This window comes from Trichosurus vulpecula, chromosome 8 (assembly GCF_011100635.1).
Source record: "Trichosurus vulpecula isolate mTriVul1 chromosome 8, mTriVul1.pri, whole genome shotgun sequence".
In the NCBI taxonomy this organism is placed as follows: Eukaryota; Metazoa; Chordata; class Mammalia; order Diprotodontia; family Phalangeridae; genus Trichosurus; species Trichosurus vulpecula.
In genome coordinates this window covers 115,672,746-115,694,558 of record NC_050580.1, presented here as the reverse complement: position 1 = coordinate 115,694,558, position 21,813 = coordinate 115,672,746, and the positions used below count along the sequence as shown (strand labels likewise).

At 39.8% G+C, this 21,813-nt stretch overlaps 1 protein-coding gene across 1 annotated transcript in view; it reads left to right on the top strand.

The window, feature by feature from the left end:
* Positions 1-6,108: 6,108 nt before the first annotated feature.
* The window catches only part of BTBD1 (BTB domain containing 1), a 39,743-nt gene continuing 24,038 nt past the window's right edge, over positions 6,109-21,813 (top strand). Inside the window, exons 1-2 of the mRNA XM_036735094.1 lie at positions 6,109-6,758; positions 18,870-19,026. Of these exons, the coding sequence (XP_036590989.1) occupies positions 6,310-6,758; positions 18,870-19,026 (606 nt within the window). The 5' untranslated portion in view covers positions 6,109-6,309. The remainder of the gene's footprint in view (positions 6,759-18,869; positions 19,027-21,813) is intronic.

Here is a 21,813-nt window from a genome sequence, read left to right as displayed (position 1 = left end):
AAACAAGAGGACACTATGTATAGTAACAACAACATTGTTCAGAGTAACTGCGAATGACTAAGCTATTCTGAGGAATATGAACATTCAAATCAACTACGGAGGACTCATGAAGGACCTCCACCTCCAGAGAAAGAACTGATATATGCAAGTATGTAGTATATGGTTACACATACACACACACTCATATACACACATACATGTACATACACATATATATGTATGCGTGTATGTATGTATATAAAAATGCTGGCCTTCTTTACTGCAGAGTTAGGAAGAAGGGAAGGAGACAACTCAGAACTCAAATTGATATAACAAAAAAAAAATTAAAAGAAAATACACAATTAGCTCAAGGGAGGAAGGATAATCTTTTACTTGCTTCTCAGTCTGCTCTAGGCCTGCTAGCATGTAGTTCCTTCTTTTCTTTAGCTCCATGACCTTAGTTTCTATTTTTAACTACAATTATTCATCCTTTCACATAGAGGGTTATCCAATAGCAGCTGAACCTCTCTGTACTCCCTGAAACATACAAGTCCCAAGGGCTGAACAATTGTCTTTTAAATTTTCCTTCAATATCTCCTCCTCTTCACGTTAAAAGAATCCCCCAAACACCCCTCTGCCCACTTGTTTCTCCCCATCATTTCAGTTTTCCCTGGCTTTTCCCTAAATTTTCTTTGCTTAAATATCTTGTTCTGATTTGACCTCACATCTGTTCTAATTATAAAACTAGTACACAGGGTGACATATATTGTTTCTTCAGGCTGGCTTCCAAACAGCATGACAAGCCAACAAAGAATGTATGACAAATAAATTGCATCTGTGATAATGACAGGTTTCTTTTGCTGCAATGCATGATGCAAAAATCCAGCAGGGGGCAAAAGGAGACACATTTTTCAATTGAGCACGTGGGTTTCTGATTCTGTGTTTGCTCAAAGGACATTAGCACTTAGATCTAAAGATCAGATTACTTAGATTAGCACTTAGATCTAAAGTGCTTTATAAATCTTAAAGAATAATGTCAATGTTGTTTTGGCTATCGAATTATTTTAGTATTGATTGTTATTAGAATTTTTATTTTAGATTGTTATTAGAATTTAAATTATTATTCAGATAGTCTAGGGCTTCTTAAACTTGTTTGTGTCATAGACCCTTTTGACAGCCTGATAAAGCTTAAAGACCCCTCCTCAAAACTGTGTTTTTCAATGCATGAAATAAAGTATATAAGATAACAAAGGAAACTAATTGTATTGAAATAGCTAAATATTTAGAGAGAAAAAAGTTAATGAATCCCAAATGAAGAACTCATATCTAGTCCAATCCCTGTGTTTTACAGGTGAGGAAACTGAGAGAAGTAATTTGTCCAAAATTACATGGCTAATTGCTGGCATAGCCCAGAGCAAAACTATGGTCTCCTGACTTCAGTTTCAGTGCTTTTTCTCCAGGCTGTTTCTCAAGTATTATGTCCATGACGAGATACTAAGGGATTGTTTCATTTCTGTCTCTTCATCTCCAGTACCTACAGTGGGTGCTTAATAAGTGTTTATTGAAATGTCGGAGAGTTTAACAAAGGAGACAGAGAAATTGCTAGAGAAGTAGAACCAGGAGAGTTAAGTGTCAGGGAAGTCAAAGAAATAGAGAAATCAAGACAAAGGGAAGCATGTAGATAGACAGGTTTTCTGGGAGCAACTTGGGGTTTTTAAACAGACAATTCTGCCATGAGTATCTTGAATCTAAATTGGAACAAACTGTTTGCTTGCATGACAGAGCACACAGGTTTTATTTTCTGCCTCTTAACGTGTTTCTTCGCTAAGGCCAGACCTTACTCATAGGACCAATTGACTTTGATGTTATTTGAGAAGCCAGGGTGATAATAATGGCTCACACTTACATAAAACTTTGTGAACTGTTGTTTGCAGAGACAGGCATGCTTACAACAAATGGACAGCCAGAAATATACACCGACATCCCCAAGATAGTAAAAGGGTAAAAGGAGGAGCTCTGGTGTGATGGGTAGATCTTCTGCAGATTTATTGGAAAACGTGCATGAGGAATCCTCCAGGACAAAAAGTCACAGAGGGGTGGAAGTGCGAATAAAGAGAATACAGCACTGATCAAATAACAGATTTAACAATTCAATTTAGCATCTACTAGGTGCAAGGCACTGGACATACAAATTTGAAAAGCAACATAGTCCTTGCTGTCAATGAACCAACATTCCTGGTATGGATAAGATCTATACTAAAATAACCACGATTCAAAGTAGAATGTAATGAGAGAGGAAAGAGAGGGAGGAAGAAGTGGTCTAGACCAGAGGTGTCAAACTCACAGTCATGGATTAAAACATAATTGGGAAATATTTAACAAAATGAAGATAAAATAAAACATAGATAATATTACTTAAAACTAAGTCAATATGCAGCCCACAGGGATCTTCCTTTACAGATTAAGGTTCCCCCCACCCCATTTCTATTTGAGTTTGACTCCACGGATCTAGACAAAAAATAGGAGAAGTCTGAGGAGGGGAGAGGTTATTTTCTGCTAGGGGGATCACAGAAAATTTCATAGAGAAGTTCATCAGTCAACAGGCATTTATTAAACATTTATTATGTGCCAGGCACCATGATAAGCTCTGGGAATTCAAAGAAGGACAAAAATCCAGTCCTTGCTCGCAAGGTGCTCACAGTCTAATGGAGGAAATGATATGAAAATAGCAATATATATGGAAGATATATAGAGTGCTAATAGAAGGTCATCTCTGAGGGAAGGCACCAACAGTTTGGAAGTGGGGGGAGGGATGGTATGGAACATGAGGAGTTGAAAGGCCTCCTGTAGAAAGTGGAATTTGAGCTGAGACTTGAAAGAAGCCTGGAAAGCCAGGAGGTGGAGATGAGGAAAGAAACTATTCTAGGCATGGGGATCAGCCAGTGAAAAAGCCTAGAGGAACAGCAAGATGGCCACTGTTGCTGGATGGAAGAGTGTGTGAAGGGAAGAAAAGTGTAAGAAGATTAGAAAGGTAAGATATGGTTTCTGAGCTAGGTGGTGTTAGAATGGTTTAAATTAGGCAGAGACACATAGAGGGATTGCCTTTCAGGTTTGGAGGACTGCATGGAATTGATAAAGGTCAGGATGATGAAATGAATGAATGAGAGAATAAATGAAAAAAATTAAGAATATACTACTTTCCAAGCATTGTACTAAGGGCTAGGGATGCAAATATGAAAAAGAGGCAGTCCTTTTTCTCAAGGAGATCATGTTCTAAGTCAGGGAGACAATGGATACAAGAATCCTAGATTCAGGGAAGAGGCAGAGGTCTTAAGGTTGCACCAGCAGGTACGCTGACAGTGTGTAGGGCTTCTGAGGGTGCTCAAAAGCAGGACAGATTATAAGGTTCGGTGAACTGTAGGATAAAGTGGCAGGGCAGATGGTAAGGACTGGTGGTCCTCCATCGTGCTAGAAGGATTATATTTGGTTACTCCCAGTTAAGTGGTATGAACATCCATGTGCTTCTTCCTACTTGGCCAATCAGCATCCTGGGGAGAAGCTTGTGAACTAGTTTGACTAGAACACAGGGTTTGTGAAAAGGGGTAATGGGAAATAAAGCTAGAAAGGTAGGCTGGAGACAGATTATGGAGGGTCTCAGATGACAGGCTAAGTGATTTACATTTTATCATATTGGCAATGAGAAGCAACTGAAGGTTTTTGGTTTTTGAGGGGTTTTTTTTGAGAATACAAGTGCTATGGTCATATCTCTGCATTAAGAATATTATTTTGGCAGCTTTGTGAGGATTGGATTGAAGGTAGGAGAAAGCAGGAGAGAAAGACCAATTTGGAGGGTATTATAGTTGTTCCCATAAGAAGTAATAAGGGCCTGAATTAGGGTAGTGGCTGTGTGAATGGAGAAATATAATTAATATGTTCTGGATTATATGTCTGGCAATTGACTGGATGTGAGGAGTGGGGAAAGGAAAAATACTATCAACAGAAATAGACAAATTGAAGGCACAGATTTTGGGGGGATGCTGATGAGTTTTAATTTGGTGCTTGTTACTTTTAAGAGGCCAGAGGAGGATATATATGTACACACACATATATACATATACATATACATATATATATATCCCCTAAGCTCCATTCTCCATTTTCATAATAGAATATATATGTATATAGATATATACAGATATATATATGTATATAGATATTTACATACACATGTATATATATATATACACATATGTGTTTAAATATAGATATCTATATAGACCATAGATGTGTATATGTGTGTATATCTAAGTTCCATTCTCCATTTTCAGATCTCTCTATATATGTATCTCCTGATATATATATATATATATATAATATATACATATATGTACACACATATATACATACATATCTCAAAAGTCATCTGCATAGAGGTAATTGTAAATCACCCTCTGAATAAGGGTGAGCTTATGAAGAATACATAGAGAGCAGAAAAGTTGTCAAAGCAGATGATTGGGGGACACCCATATCCTGGAAGAAGAAAAAAAGCCAACCAGCAAAGGAGTGAAAAGGTAGGAGACCAGAAGGTAGCAAAAACCAAAGGAAAAGAGCATTAACTAAAGGGAAGTTAAATCAATTAAACAGATTTAGACCTACTGTATGCAGACCTTGGTTCTAAGAACTGCAGAAGATAAGACAGATGCTTGGCCTTCTTGGAGCATACAGCAAATAGGAAGATAACATGCATATAATGATATTTATAATACACTATCACAGTATGTACAAATGCTATGGGAAGTGGGGGACGTTGTTACTAACTGGGAATCAGGAAGAGTTTCATGCAGAAGGGGCTTTACAGGATAGGCAAAGATGAATGGGGAAAGAGAGATTCCAAGCACACCGGACACAGGTACAGGATTTTGGGGGACAGAGTTCATTTTGGCTGGAGTAGAGTTTGCTGAAAAGTAATGAATTATGGCAGGAAGGCTTTGAATGTCTAGAAGAGTTAACAGTGTACAACAGTGAGGAAGGTTAAGGACATTGAGGACTGATAAAAAAAGGTTATGGGATACAGTCATGAAAGATCATTGGTGTCCTTGGAGGGAATGGTTTCAGCAGATCAAAGAAACAACCTTGTGAGATGGTGTGTAAATAAATTCTCAATAATAAGTCTCAATGAGGTTGATTGACTTGTTCAAGGTCACACAGCTAGGAAGCTACTGAACTTGGTTGGAGGCCAGTTTATGATTCCAAGTATAGTGGCCTTCCTATCATATCAAGTGAGAGGCAAACATTTCCTGGCTCCAAAAGATGTTGACAGAAAAGGCCAATTATAGATTCATTTTTTTCTTAGAATGAGAAAACTTCACTCAGTGATAACTTCCAATCATATCGATTAGATAGCCATCTGCCAATGGCTTAAAGTCAATTAGTTACTAGAGCGTCCCTAATAATTGCAAACATTGTAAAAATTGCTTTAAAAGGCGTATAAAACGCTTTGCATAATTCAGCTCATTTGATCCTCACAACGACCCAGGGGAGGTGGGTGCTACCATGGGACAGGTGAGGAAACTGCAGCCGACCACGGTGAAGTCACGGGCTTCACAGCTACACCAACGTTTCTTTTCCTATCAGTCATGGGACAACAGGTTTCGATGATAGGAAGGGTGGGGCATAGCCAATTACATAGGGAGCTCTCTCGGTGGGGACGAACTCAGGTCGGGGCTGGAGAAACTCCGGGGCAAATTTCTCCTGCGTCATAACTGTGGCCAATGCAGTTTGGTCCTCACTGTCCCCTTGCCCGGCTTGGTTTGTTCATTGCGAGGAGTCCGGCATGCCCGACTCGCCTTTCCACCAGGCCTTCCAAGCGGGCCTGGGGAAATGATACCTTCAGTGGGAGGGGGTGCACCTCCTCCTCCGTGGGGCGGGGGGAAACGTGAAGGGACCCGTAGTCTGCAATTCGGGGTTTCCGCAGAGCGGCGCCTCCCGGCCTGATTCAGGGGGCGCCCATCGGCATCACCTAGTGGTGCACTAGGTACACGCGCCGCCCTTCTCCTTTCTCCTCCCTCGTTCCTCCTCCGGTCTGGCTCGGGGGCGCGTGCGTGGGCGCCCCTCCCCCTCCCGTGGGTAGCGGCCGGAAGTAGCACTTTCCCGGAAGGTTCGGAAGCAAACGCAACGGAACCGGCTGCGAGAGGCAGGCTCCTCACAGCCGCGGCCTGGGCCCGGGAGTGGGCCCGACCGGGCCGGAGCGGGAAATGGCAGCCGGGGCCTGGACCGCCTGCTAAGCCGCCGCGGGGAGCGCACTCCGTAGGGATTAGCGGCGGTTAGGGCATGGCCGGGATCGGGGTCCCACCTCCGGGAGACTCTCTCCTGAGCCCGGAGGCGGAGAAGGGCGCCGGGGCCTCTCCACAGCCGCCTTTGGCGCCGCCGCCGCCACCTCCGCCTCCGCCGCCGCTCTCGCCTCAGGGGCCGGCGGCGCCGGTGCCTCTGCAGCGGGAGCCGCTGTACAACTGGCAGGCCACCAAAGCGTCGCTCAAGGAGCGCTTCGCCTTCCTTTTCAACACGGAGCTGCTGAGCGACGTGCGCTTCGTGCTGGGCAAAGGCCGCGGGGGCGCCGGGGCGGCCGCCGCCGGGGGCCCCCAGCGCATCCCCGCCCACCGCTTCGTGCTGGCCGCGGGCAGCGCAGTCTTCGACGCGATGTTCAACGGCGGCATGGCCACCACCTCGGCCGAGATCGAGCTGCCCGACGTGGAGCCCGCCGCCTTCCTGGCGCTGCTGAGGTGGGTGAGGCCCGCGCTAGGCCTCCGCGACCCCAGGCAGGGAGTGCGCCGGGCCCTGCCAGCCGCGGGTAGGAGCTCGGCTCTGGGGCGGTGGGCTGGGAGAGGGGGCGCCCAGCCGGCGCGGAGGGGAAAGGCTTTCTCCCGGGCCTCGGGCTTGTGCGGAGCCAGAGAACCTTTGACCCTCCTGTTCCCGTAGTGAGTGAGCCGCGATCTGTGAGAAGCTGTCTACAGACGCCGGGTGGTGGGCGGCGCAGGTCTCTGTTCTGTACCTGTGCCGAGCCTGCTGCCGTCAAGGTCAGACGGTGTTCTGTAGACAGGCAACAGCAAAACTCCGCTTCCAAGGTGACACAATCATCGCCTGTGTTCTTGTCATTTTTTTGGATCTTCGATGATGATTTCTGATTAATCAGTCAATCATCAAACATTATCCAACATTTATGACTCTGTGCTGAACTCTGGGAATGCAGAAAGAGGCAAAAGACAGCCTTTGCCTTCAAGGAGCTTACGATCTAATGAGGGAGACAACACAAACAAATCTATACAAAGCAAGTTATATAATAAGAATAACTATGAATATGAATGACTGTGCTTTTCCATCAGATTTCTGATCTGGGTATTTTGACGTTTAGATAGAATACAGAAGTTTACTGAGGGAAATGTAGCCCCCATTCTGCTTATCGCCAGAGTACTGTTGCATGGTATATTCCTTTTCAAGTTACTCTCTAAACAAAATGCATTGCATCTGTTGTGTTCCCCATCGTTTGTGCACCATTAAATGGAGGTAGATGAGGGTGGAACATGTCATTTCAGTTTCCACTGCTTTGAAAAGTGGCTTTAAAGATGTTTTTGCCAGAAGAATGTGATGCAGTTTAATTTTTTTCTTTGTATTTTAGAAGTTAATAGTCGGTTTATCATAAAATTATCTGACCAAAGCATTTGAAATTGGAGGAGTTCTCGTACATATTTTACATATATTTTTACATATACATATTTTAGCACAATACCTTTATTTTACAGGTGAAGTAAAGTGACTAAGATTACAGGTAACGAGTAAAAAAATTGGCATTTGAACCTCTGTCCTTTAACATCTAGTTACTCCTCTTGCCCTTATGAAGATTTTGCTTTATCCTGAAAAAAGTGTAGCTTATTTTAAATTTCAAGAGAATAAAATACTACACTGTCTTATCACTGTTAGTTTGAGAAGATTTTAGCTGTTGTTGGGTGAATAAATACTTGTTGAATTTGAAAAAGTTGGTCATCTTTCTTCAATAAGGTTTTCATGATCTATAACTTAAATACCTGCAACTTGATTTGAAGTAACTTTAAATTTTAGTTGTTAGGAGTTTAAAATCTTTAAAATGAATGATGTTCTAAGCATTTAACACATGAAATTAATAGTATATTAACATTTATTTTGTGCTATCCCAAGTTTCAGAATCAGTATAATTTTATGTTGATTTTTGGGAACAAAATTTCTCCGTTTAGATGCAGCCTAAGATTTTAGAGAATCATACTTTTTTTTTTTTTTTAGAGCTCAAAGTGATAAAGATTATTTAGTCCCAAGGAAACTGAATTGATTGGTGAATAGGCAGAGGGAGAATACATTGGAATTCCCCACCCACATTCCCTCAATTCAAAGCATATTCCTAGTATTGGCTTTCAATAGAAAATACAGAGACTTTTTTGTTTTAACATTTTATTGTCATTTAAAGTATCTTTATTTTAATACACGATATTAATTGCTTAAGAGTCACATCACATTTTAGTACATTATTTTTGTCACTTTTCTTCCATTCATAATAGGTATAAAGAATTTTCCAGTTTTCCCTGGAAAATATTTCCAGAAGTTTGTACTGTCAGTTTTTGGTTGTCGAATGAGTTTGAGTTTAGTGTTTTGGTGTTCTTAGTCTTTCATTACTAACTTAGCTTTCCAGAAAAATGTAGAATGTTCTGCTTTGAGTTCGTCGCAAATCTGAGTATTTATCTGTCCAATTTGGTGTCCATTTTACGAATATTTGCCCTGGTGGATTGTTTTCACATATGAATGGCGCAATTCTTAGTGTTGGTTTGTATGGGATATCTAGTTGTGTATCCCATATACTGCATTTGGATATACTGGTCCTGGGTCATCTATCCCTGTCCATGGTATGTATGTATTTACTAGTACATACCAGTGTTTCTTCCGTGACAGATGGTGTGTCTTGTACCCAACTTTGACTGTCTTCTACTCTTTGGTTTTTCATCCAAAGATGCTTTATTATGTATTTACAAGATCTGTTTTTGATCTATGGTTATAACCCATGGTTATTCTTTGCTGATTATTTGAACCAGCTGATTGAGAGTCATTTTCTGTTCTGCTGTTCCTGAGTGTTTGGCTGGACCCCTTCTGCTTGTCACAAAAAAAAATTCTGGAAATTTAAAGCCAGATGTAAATTCTCTCTGCCTATAAGCTTTGATATAGTTTTCTATTGTGTCTCCCGCTCTCTATCCTAATTTTTGTTGCACTTCTGCTCTTTGTTCCTCTGTGTAGTTAGGCTTTATTTGTGGTGCTCTTCCTGTCTATTTGCCAAATTTTGTAAGTCTTGTTGGTTTAAAGTAGTACTTTACAGTAGGAAAGTGATCATCTGTTCAATAGGTGTTGTGTTTTCTATAGTTAGAAATTGTGGTTCTCTCTGTCTATATCTAATCTTGATTTTGGGTTAGTTGTTCCTGTACCTTGGTTAAAATTGTGAAGTTCAAGTAGTACCCCCATTGCTTTGGTTGGTTGGTTTCCCGTGGTAGGTATCCTAGTGTTTTTTAGTGTAGTGTTGTTTGATCCCCATGGCATTATGTTGTTTGTGTCTTTTGCAGTTAGATCATTATTATATTGCTTTGCTTTTGGCCTTCTGGTACAGTTTCAGTCACAGTTTTAATTGCTTAGTTAAATATTTCTTGTTCTAGTTCTAGTAAGTTTAAGTCTGAACAAATGGTTGTTAGGTGTTAAAAGTCTGCTGGATTTAGCCATACTCCCCAGGCATTGATTAGTGCCCATGGTGTTGGTATTTGTGTATGCATGCTGTCATCTAACATTGATCTAGGTAAGGTGAATGTTGTTGCAAGCTTTGGTCATGGTATGACTCACCATCTGGCATGTTTAAGTGAGTCTGTCTGCTAGCATGACATGTAGTGATAGCATAGTCTTCAAATTTCCAGTCTGTTGTGCTATAAAAGTCCCCAGTACTTACACATATTTCCCAACTCCCTTAGAATCCCCGATTTGTGTTTGCTCATTTCCCCCAAGCCCCTTGGTAGCTGCAACTTCACTTACTGCTTTAATGTTGCTTTCTTGGTTCTGTTATTGCTGTAAAGCTAGCTGTTGCTTAAAGTATTTTCTCGCTCACTTAACAAATACGTGTCATGGTGGCTGTCTTTATCACATGGTTGGGTTAGGTTTTTTCTGAATTTTAGAGTCTTCAGTTAGTAAAATTTGTCTTTTAACCATATTAGGTGTTGGTGCTATTGGAAGCAGTGCTCTTTTTGCTTTGAACACTTTGTTTCCTATCCAGCCATCTAAGTCCTCAGCTTTTTCTGTTGCTTCTATGAATTTGTTGTCTGCTGGATTGTAGATTACGGGTTTATTCCTTGTTCACTTAGAAGTCTGTATCCTTTAGCTGCTCTATCTGATAGATTAGTTGGTCCTAGGTAGTTGTGTGTTGGCAGTGTGTACCCTGAAACTGAAAATAGTTGGTTAATTTCTTGTTTATTGGTAATGCTTTGGTTGAATACATTGTTTCGCTTACCTTTTCTGGTTTGTGTTAGGCATCAAGATGTTCCAAGAAGAACCATTCCCATTAGAAATCCCGAGTCAGAGTTGGCAATGAAGTCTCTGTTGCTTGTGGTTCAGGTCCTTCCAGGTCTTTCCACTCTGTCCAGGTGTTGCAGCTATAGCCTTCAGGACCATGGTGAGGACTGTTTAGATGTCTTGCATGGCTTTTATAGCTGTAGACATGCCTTCTCTCCAGTCCTTTCACTTTGGCACTGCTTGTCACCATGTGACATGGCTTTTCGTTGTTGTTTCTAGACTATTACTGAGTTTTTGAAGATATTTGGTATTCCATTGTAATCTATTAGGCCCAAGTCAACTCCTATACTGTTACTAAGTATTTGAAGTTATTTGGCATTTCTTTGTAATCTACTAGTCCAAAGTCATCTCCTAGTTGCTTTGCTGGGTATAAGTTTAAACATCTATCTTTAACTGGTTGTGTGTTCAGGTTTTAGTTCACATCCTATTCTGACTTTTGTAATGTCTTAATTTTTAGTCATTGTCCCTGGAGTAGATTCAGTTGGTTTTGACCCTTTACCTTTTTGATCTATTCTAACTGTCTCTCCACACATGACTTGTTTGAATTGGTTGACTTGTTGATCTAGTCCTGCTTATTCATCCATATTACATTTTTGTGAGTGCAGTCAGTGAATGGAAAGCTCACATTTACTGGACTGTAGTAACCAACATTTCCAGTTAGGTGACATAGTTTTTGTGTTATTAGTGATTTTCAGTGCTAGCAGCACTGTGTAGTAAGATAGTAATTTCTTTTTCCCTTTTGTTCAGAATGAACATTATAGTGTGTAGCACTTTAACTGGATTCTAGTTATTTTAGCATGAATATTTTGTGAGGTTTGTGTCTTGCATGGTTTCTAGTTCAGTTGTGCTTTTTTCTTTTAAGTCAAATACTTTTTTTTTTCAGCTGACAGCTTTAGCCAGTAGCATTTCTACTGTTGCTTGCTAAATTTTCTCTGCTAGGCTGTCTGTTTTATCTGACCACTCTTTTCTGGAATAATAACAGTCAATATGTCAATAACAGTATCTTTAATACTTATTTCTCTCTGAGTGTGTATAGTTTTGGCTTTTTTGTGTGTGGCTCTTCACCTTTTATCTCTGGTTCCTCAGTTTTTTGTTTATTAAAGAAGTGCCTTGATATTTGTGTCTAGTCATGTAATCCATATGAATCCCAGAGACATGACAGGCCTTACTTAAAGTCATACAACTAACTACTTTGTTGTAGATCTAGGTCTGGAACCAGGCCCACTGACTCCCATTATGCCATACCTGTCTCTGTTTCTCTGTCTCTGTCTTTCTTTGAGGCAGAGGGTAAGGTGGGGTGTTGGTGGAAGGCTTAATCATTTGGATATGAGGAGAGGAGAGGACTTGTTGATAAATTCTTTTTATCTCCCCTTTGTCTTTAGAAGTTATACATTATTTTAAGCTAAAGTGGCCAACTTTATACTTTTGGTGGTAGCAAAAAACTGGGCACAAAATGAAGTAGGTGGTCATTAAAGGTGGAATGGCTGAATAAATTATGGTATGTGAATGTAATACTATATTATTATACTGCAAGAAACAGCAAATATGAGGAATTGAGAAAAGACTTGTAGGTGATTACCCTGTATAAAATGATGTTGCATGATGTAAACATAACAGAACAGAATAAAATAGTGACAGCAGTAACATAAAGTAAAAGAACTCCCATTGACTTCCAGAGTGTGATTAATTATAATCTGTCTTGGTCCTGAAGAACAGATGGTGAAATACCCCTTTCTTTTCTAAGTAGAGAGTTTGGGGACTACGTAAGTTGCATAAATTTTCGAATGTGGGTTGCTGCTTGTTTGGTTTTGTTTAACTTTTTTTCTGTTATAAGGTTGGGCCCAGTGGGAAGGAAAGTAAAAGGATTATGCTATAAATATAAAAGCATCAATAAAACTTTAAAAAAATAAATGAAAACATATTTTTTTTTAAACTGCATTTTGAAAATAGTTCAGAAATGATGAGCAGGTAGACTTCAGAAAAACCTGGAAAGACTTAACATGAAGTGATCCTGAGTGAAGTGAGCAGGACCAGGAGAACATTGTACACAGTAATAGCAATATTGTGCAATGATCAATTTTGATAGACTTAGCTCTTCTCAGCAATGCCAGGATCTAAGACAGCTCCAAAAACCTCCTGATGGAAAATGCTGTCCACATCCAGAAAAAGAAAAGAACCATGGAGTCCAAATACAGATTAAAGCATACTGTTTGTTCCCTTTTTTGTTGTTTGTGTTTCTTCTTTCTCATGGTTCCGTCCATTGGTTCTAATTCTTCTTTACAACATGACTAATGTAAAACTTTGTTTAGTATGAACGTGTATATGTATAGCCTGTATCAGATTGCACACCTTCTTGGGGAGGGGGAGAAAATTTAGAACTTAAAATCTTATGGAAGTGAATGTTGAAAACTAAAAATAAATACATTTAACTTTAAAAATAGTTCAGAGTATATAATATTTAGTTTTAATGTTCATATTCTTAATATGAAGGAACTACAGTGCCTTTATTCAGGAAGACCTGAGTTCAAATCTAGCCTCAGGCACTAGCTGTGGGATGCTGGGCAAGTCATTTAACCTCTGTTTGCTTCAGTTTCCTCAGTTTGTAAAATGGGGATAATAATAGAGCCTACCTCACAGGGATCGAATTAAATAATATTTGGAAAGTGCTTAGTATACTGTTTGGAACATAGTAGGCAGTATATAAATGCTTATTCCCATCTCCATCCCTTATCCCTACATATCCTTGAAATGACTGCTTAATGGGATCTCTCACCAAGTTTTCTATATGGTGCTTTTACTGTCCGCTGCTTTCGTATATTTTATGAGTCAATTACTCCTCATAATCTTCCATTAGATTTCTCTATAAGACAATTGTTTCAAAATAGTTTATAGTCTAAGTCAGAGATGTCATACTCACAGTGGGGGTGTGGGGGTGGGCACCAAAACTCCCTAGTGAGAGAACCAGATTAAAATATAATTGGGAAATGTTTAACAAAAATAAAAACACAGTAAAACAATGTTGATTTGTGGTTTTCTAAGTCAATATGCTGCCATCAGGAATCTATTTCTGTTAGTTTGAAACAACTCATCTAAACTATCAAAATTTTGGTTACTATTTTCTTGCCATTTCTCCCCTTTTGGCTAGGAAGTGAGGTATTTACTGATTAAGAAACTTTTTAGGTTTTCTCCTTTTTAGTGAAATTAATTTATATTGGCTTAACTTCTGTATGACTTCTATAGATTTCAGAGTTTTTTTTTTCCCCCTCATCTATATTTCCTTTTTCACCATCAGTAACTTATTTGAATAGGTCAGAAATGAGTGATTTCAGTTCTGTGGCACATCTTTTTCTGATTTTTATTCTTTTTTTATAATTGTATTTTTATTTTGCTCTAAGCAGTCAGTATTCTGATTGTACAGAAGTGACTGATTTAAGCAGTTATTATCTGTTAATTGAATCAGTTTGATTTTTGCGATCTGATGTGGTGCTCATCACGTCCAGAACTAACAGTCCTCTTTTCAAAGAAAGTTTTCATGATGTATAGATGTGGGGCGTTTGTGTAGTCTTATAGGCCTTTGGTTTCCCTCATTCCTTGTTCCTGATCCATATTTTCCAGCATATTTCTTGGCATCCTAACCCACTCCCAATTTTGGAATGAAGTTACCAAATATCAAAGTACATATTGATTTACTTGGAGGATCTTACAGAGTTCTCAAAATTCCTTTATTTCATCATTCTCTGCAGTAGATCTTAGGTGTATAAGATGCAATTTCTCTTATGAGCTTTTTGCAGATCCTTCAAAGGGGAAGGGGAAGCACTTAAGCACCTACTATGTGCCAGGGACTATGACTAAGCACTTTACAAATATTAACTCATTTGATCAGATGAGCTCTTTACAAGCATATGGCCCATGACATGGTATTTCTTTCTGCTTTTGGACTTAAGATATCACCAGTTCTTCGTGTTCCTTTTTTTTTAGGGGAAGGAGGGGGGCTTCCCCAAAGAAAACCTGGGAGTCAGCTTTCATTTACCTGTAGCTTCCTTTTGCCTATGTATGGTCAATTCCAGGATGCTGATGATGTAGTTTGTGGTTAGTGCTGGGCCTGGAGTTAGGAAGATCCAAGTGACACTGGGCAGGTCAGCCCTCAGTTTCCTCAGCTGTAAAATGGGGATAGTAGCACTTACCTCCCAGGGTTGTTATGAGGATCAAATGAGATAACATATAATAAAGCACTTTGCAAACCTTAAAGTCCTATACAAATGCTAGCTAAAATTATGATTTCAAACTCAGAATGTCTAAAACCTTGCTATATTCCCCTCAAACTCTCTCTTCTTCCTAACTTCCATATTTAATCACTCTGGTTTAGAACTATGAAGTCATCCTCTCCTTCTTTCTCCTTTACTGCTCATGTCTCCTCAGTTGCTGTATCTTATTGTTTCTGCCACCTTGCTGTTTCTTGCATCTGTCCCCTTCTGTACACTCTCACAGTCATTTGTCCTGATTCAGTCTAGGATTTTAGCTTGAAGGGATAGTAGGATCTATTGTGGGGGTTTTTTTACCCACAGGAAGGAGGAGACTTGGTTATATTTGTGAATAGCAGGAAAGTAGCCAATAGGAAAAGAGTAAATGGGTAATATTGATCAGTCAGAGAATGGTGTAAAGGAGAAAGATGTTATTAAGGGATTGGGGCATGTAGAGAAGGTGAGCAGAAAAATTGGCATTATTCTCTCTAAATTATGGGGCAACTAAGGTCAGAAGGGTTGTGTTGGGTGGCTTGAGAGTAGACTAGAAGGTTTAGAATATGCACTTTTGTGGTAGCAAAGAAGTAGAAACAAAGAAGATGCCTATCAGTTTGGAAATGGGTGAACAAATTGTGATACATGAATGTAATAGAACATTACTGTGCTGTAGTAAATCATGTGATGAAGAGGCCATCTCCAGTTGTCTGATCTGTATCTTGCTACTAGATCCAGATAGCTCCAGAAGAGAAAGGGAGACTGGTGACCTTGCACAGCCCACCCCGAAATACATTCACATGCAAGTCATGGCATCATGAATGAAGGGCAAACAATGATGTGATGAGTACAGAAGAGTAATGGAAAGTCTTGTATGAACTGATGAAAAGTGAAGAAAGCCAACCAAAGCAATATACACAGTGATTATTAGCAAACCACATGGAAAGAACCAAAACACAATGGAAATTGAATGCCAAGAAATCATAATGACCAAGCTTGGCTCTAAGAAAAGATAATATTGTCTTTTGCTACTTCTTGTATCTTCAGCAGTTAACACGGTGCCTGACACATAACAGGCCCTTAATAAATGATTATTGAATGAATAAACGTATTTTATTTTATGCATTTAAAAACATTCTGAGAAGGGGTCTACTAAAGGGCTCCATGACACACAAAAATCTAGGATGACTTCGTGAGCCTGGGGAAGTAATCATAATAGCTAACAATAGCCCTTCAGGGTGTATAACAACAATAATGTTGTGGTTTGGGGTGCTGGGAACCCCAGAAGGTAAGGGTACAGGGTGGATCTGCTTCAAAAGAATTCAACCGCTCAAGCCCTCTTTCAGTTAAAGTAGCGAGGTTTTATTATAACACCCATTGGAGGGCCAAGATTTCTAGTACATCTCTGTATTTGATGAGGATGGGACTGATACTTTTACACAGACAAGGCTATGGGGAGATCTGGATGGGATTAAGAAGTGACAGGTAGCCTGGGGTGGGCCAGGTGCAGACCATGAAAGGAGGTAAATGGTATGGCCACAATAAATGAATATGTCAGTAGACTGGGATGGGCCTGATGCCTCAGCTGAATGCCAGGGCCTTGGTTGTGTGGGAAAGTTTTAGGGGCTGTGTTGCTTTTAGAGACATAGTCTTTTCCTCTTAGGGGTCCAAGTCCCCCCATCAATAATAATAATAATAATGATAGCGCTGCTGCAATGTATGAGAATATTCAGGGACTGGGTTGTTTTCAAAGACATGGTCTTTTCCTTTTAGGGGCCCACCTCCCATCACCCCATCACTAGGACACAAATGAAAAAATGTCTCCATCTTACAGCTAAGGAAACTATGGTTCAGATCATATAGCTACTAAGTGCAGGATTCAAACCAGGTTTCATTTGATCCTCACAGTGACTCTGAGGTGTAGGTGCTATTACAGTAATTTACAGATGAGAAGGCTCAGAGGATTTAAGAGATTTGTCTGTGGTCACATAGTAAATATTAGATAAAGCACTTGAACTGAGGTCTGTTGTGGCTCTGGATCCAATGCTGTTTGTACTGCATCATGCCGGGTCATTTTCCACTTAGAAAACTTTAGCATCCATCTCTCCATTGCTTGGAGGATAGAATAAAAACTCCTTAACTTGACATTTAAAGCCTGCCACAATTTAGCTGCAAATTACATTTTTTCCCATTTTAAAAATTCTGATTTTAGATAATGCCAAAAAAAGAACATTTCCATATGCAAAGTAGAACATAAAAAGAGTATATGTGAAACCATGAATTTGTATTATGTACAACTTGCTTTTTAAAAAAACGTATATCATAAACTCCATGTTACTTTAAAAATTGTCCTGCTTGTCTTATTTCCTCAGAACTTCCCTGTATTCCTTTTTGTGCGTTTTTAAAAATGCTTCAATGATCTGCTTTTATTTCTTTTCACATTTTTTTGGACAATAACAATCACTAGCTCTGTCATCCCTCCCAACCTTTTCCCTCCCCCTATAAAAAAGCAAACTACCTTTTCATTTCTTATTTCTTTCACTCTGTTATTCTCTATACACTTATGACTCAGCCTGACCAGACTGTCAGCTGTTCACTGGATTCAATATTGTTGTCTCCTGTTTCTTTGCATTTGTGCAGGCCAGTACCCGGAATGTATTCCCTCCTCATTTCTGCTTGTCAGAATTCTTCTTTTAAGGCTCCACTCAAGGACTGTCTCCCTCCTCCAACAAGCTTTTCCTGATCCCTCAACTGCAAGTGTTTTCTCCCCACTCAGATGTTAATTGGGTTCTCTGGATCTTTGCTTTGTCCTCTATCACCTTCTACCTTGTGTTATATACTATATACATGTACATAGTCTTAGCTGTGTATAATTCTAATAGATTGTAAACTCATAGAGGGTAAGGACTGTGCCATTTTGATTCTTTCTATCCATAATGCCTAGTGTTGCAGTTTGATGGTGTGTTGTGGCAGCACCGTCTCAAAGAATTCAGAATCAGACCACCTTTAATCCAAGTATAGGCATTTATTGAGGATTGATGCTCCTTAGAAGCTGGCTAGGTTCAGAGAGGAACCAGCAACTTAGTATGACAAGACAGCCAATTTTATAGTGTACTGATTACACAACAGAAATTATGAATATTAAAAAGCCAGGAGGGGCTTGTTAAGAGAATAGTTAATGGGGGAGCTGTCCCTTCTGTGATTCAGTGGTCAAACATCCCAGTCCTGCTGCTTTCTGATTGACTAGCCATTGTGATCCTGTCTGGTCAAGACGGATAGTTAGGTATTGTGGTCCTGTCTTGGGCTAGAATGGATGATGTGATTGTGGTAGAGTTCAAGGACACACTTGTTCAAATATGTGAATTGGATCTTGGAGCAGTGACTAGCTAGGGGCTGTGGCTGTATTGAGTCTGGGGGCCCATGGTGTGGTTAAAGCCAGATTGTGTGGTTAAATCAGGACTGCCTGCTGTTCAGTGGGGCCCATAAGGAAGTTAGAATATTGGGGCTGAGGGCAGCTTTATTAGGATTCCATTACTAGCACATAGGCGCTTATTAATAAATGTCTATTAAATTGAATTGGTGACTGAATTGAATATGCCGACAATATAACCTCTATTATATGTTAACAGACCTTTTATATGTACATACAGTCCTATCCTTGTGGTACTACATAGTACCACAGCGTTCATAGTGATAACTAGTCATCCGTGCAAGCTTAAATAATAGTATATCCTGATAACTAAAATGGAGAAGGGAATACTACATTTTAGATTAATTTGAATAAAATACAGTTAAACATTTTTAAGTTTAGACACTTAAAAGGAAAAACTAAAGTATTGCGAAATTCATTAATGTGGAACTGCTTGAAGATGGCAGGCCTACCTACATTGGTATATTAGGCCTTTGATTCTTTATAGCTTTGTCAGCTTGTGTCCAGAATGAAGTATGTGAGTAAATATTACTGGTTTTTAAGATCTTATCATATTAATGGGCTTGTTGATGACAATTTCTCCCATTTTTGAAATTGTTTTCCAGATTTCTTTATTCAGATGAAGTTCAGATTGGTCCAGAAACAGTCATGACAACTCTTTATACTGCTAAGAAATATGCAGTTCCAGCGTTAGAAGCACATTGTGTGGATTTTCTCACCAAACATCTTAGGGCAGATAATGCCTTTATGCTTCTCACTCAGGTAAGTAATTTTTATTTAATAAGGTTTGTGCTCGTGTGCAAATTTACTATTTTGAAAATCTACAATGTGACATTATTCCATTCAGTAGAATGTCTTTGTGATATGTTATCAAAATACCTTTGATGAGAATCATACCGCCAGTGCAGATCCATATACATATATCCATCCAAAACTTTCCAGCTTCAGTAGGATCTTCCAGAGCTTCTGTTCGGCTGGCATGATATTCATATGCCCAGAGAAATCTTCCCACCATGTTGAGGTATCAGAGTGGGACTTGGTGAGTGATTTGTCTAAGTGACATTGCTGGGACTAGAACACTAGTTTCTTCACACCCTAATTCAGCATTTTTCAATTACATGACAAGCTTTGATACATGATACTTTGAGTAGAAAATTATTTTTCTGACTTACTGTGACGTCCAAAGAGTTCATCACTTAGTAGTCATCATTCTGCTGGTGACAAGTCTCTTCATACTTAATAAGGCTGGTCCTTGGAAAACAGACATGGGCTGTTACTAAGCTTTTACTTTGCCTTTCCATTGATGTTAGATCCAGCCAGATCTTGGGGTCTGTTACATAGCCTTCTGGACCACAGAGTCACCTACATGTCAAGAGATCTAGGGGGAAAAAGTGCTGACCCCTAGCCCATTGTGTGGACACCCTATTAAGAATTCATGAAACAGTGTGAACAGAATTGCATGGGATATGAAGACTTGGATAGGTCGAGATTTTCACATTGTAGGGAGGACTTAAATTGGTGAGATCATATATCCATGGAAGTGTTGAAGTAAACAGCAAGTGAGCCAGTTTGACTAGAACATAGAATATTTGAAGAGAAAACATATAAGCCTGGAAAGGTAGATTAGAACCAGACTGTGATTGTATTTAAATACCAAACAGAGGGGGCAGCTAGGTGGTGCAGTGAGTAGAGCACCAGGCCTGGAGTCAGGAGGACCTGAGTTCAAATCCAGCCTCAGACACTTGACATGTACTAGCTGTGTGACCTTGGGCAAGTCACTTAACCCCAATTTCCCTGGCCCCCCCCCCATACCAAAACAGAGAAGTTCGTATTTTATCTTAGAGCCAATAGGGAACCATTGAAGCTTTTTGAGCAGGGGATTGATATGGTCAGGCCTGTACTTTAGAAATATTGGGCAGCCGTGTGGAGGGTGGGATGAAGAGGGGAAAAGCTTGAAGCAGGAAGACCAATTAGGAGACTGTTGTATTTCATCTGAAGTGATAAGGGCCTGAACTAGGGTGGTAGCTATGTGACTAGAGAGAGAAGACAAATGCAAGATGTGTTGGAGGTAGAAATGATGGACAGCTGCTGATTGGATATGACAGATGAGGGAGATTGAGGAGTTGAAGATGACTTTGAGGTTACAAGCTTGGGTGACTGCAAGGATGACAGAACAAGAGAAGTTCAGAAGAGAGAGGGTAGATTTTAGGGTAAAGACAAACTTTTTTAGACTTACTGAATTTGAGATGCCATGGGGATATCCTGTTAGAAACATCCATTAGGAAGTTATCTGAGACTGAAGCCCAAGATATAAGATTAGGGCTGGACATATAGACTGTACAGTCATTTTCCTAGAGATAATTGAATCTGTGGGAAAAAAATGAGATCTAAAGCTGAGGTGCTTAACTTTTTTTGTGTCATGGACCTGTTTGATAAAGTCAGTGGACCCCTTCTCAGAATGTTTTTAAGTCCTTAAGTGAAATACATAGGACTACAAAGGAAGCTAATTATATTGAAATAGGTATGTTTTTTTTTTTTAAGTTTGCAGACTCCAAGTTAAGAACTCCTGAGCTAGAGAGAGAAGAGAAAAGGTCTCAGGACTTTACCTATAATTAGACAGAGAAAGTGTACACAGATAGGGAGGGTGAGAACTAAGAAAGAACAATGTCACAAAAACAAAAATAGGAGAGTTTCCAGAAGAGGGGTGTTTGACAGTGTCATGTTCTGAAGGATCAGTACTGAAAAAAAGACCATTGGATTTGGCAGATAATAAATCATTGGAAATTTTGGAGAGAGGGCAGCTGGGTGGTGCAGTGGATAGAGTACTAGGCCTGGAATCAGCTAAACCTATGTTCAAATCCAGCGTCAGACACTTATTAGCTGTGTGACCTTGGGCAAGTCACTTAACCCTGTTTGCCTCAGTTTCTTCATTTGTAAAATAAGCTGCAGAAGGAAATGGCAAACCATCTTTACCAAGAAAACCCTAAATGGGGTTGCAAAGAGTCAAACACGACTAATTGACTAAACATATTTTGGAGAGACTAATTGTAGTTGAGTTGTTATGTCAAAAATGAGATTTCGCGTGGTTGAGAAGTGAGTGAGAGGATAGGAAGTAGAGGCAAGGGACATGTTAGGTATTTGGCTGTGAAAGAGAGGTGAGATACAGAATGATAGCTTGAGGAAATGGTAGAATCAAGTCATTTTTTTTTTATGATAGGAAGACATAGACATGAAAAAAGGTAGTAGATAATAAGAAATTTAGTATTAGAGAGGTATGATTGCAAGGGACAATCTGCCTGACAAGATAATAGGGTATATAAGATCAAGAGTACAAATAGTGGGGTTTGGCCTTGGTGAGGAGGAGGGCCGCCTCTTTGTCCAAGTAAAGTAGGAGAGAATGGGTGTTTTAACATGTAGTAATAAAAAAAAAAAAGAGGTTGCTTAAGGTGACTAGGCGTCTTTTTCTCAGTGAGGAAGTGAGAGGTCTTTTGCAAAGATGGAATGGTGAGGGAGTAGTGTAGGAGGCCTTGATGTATTCCAACTCAGTTT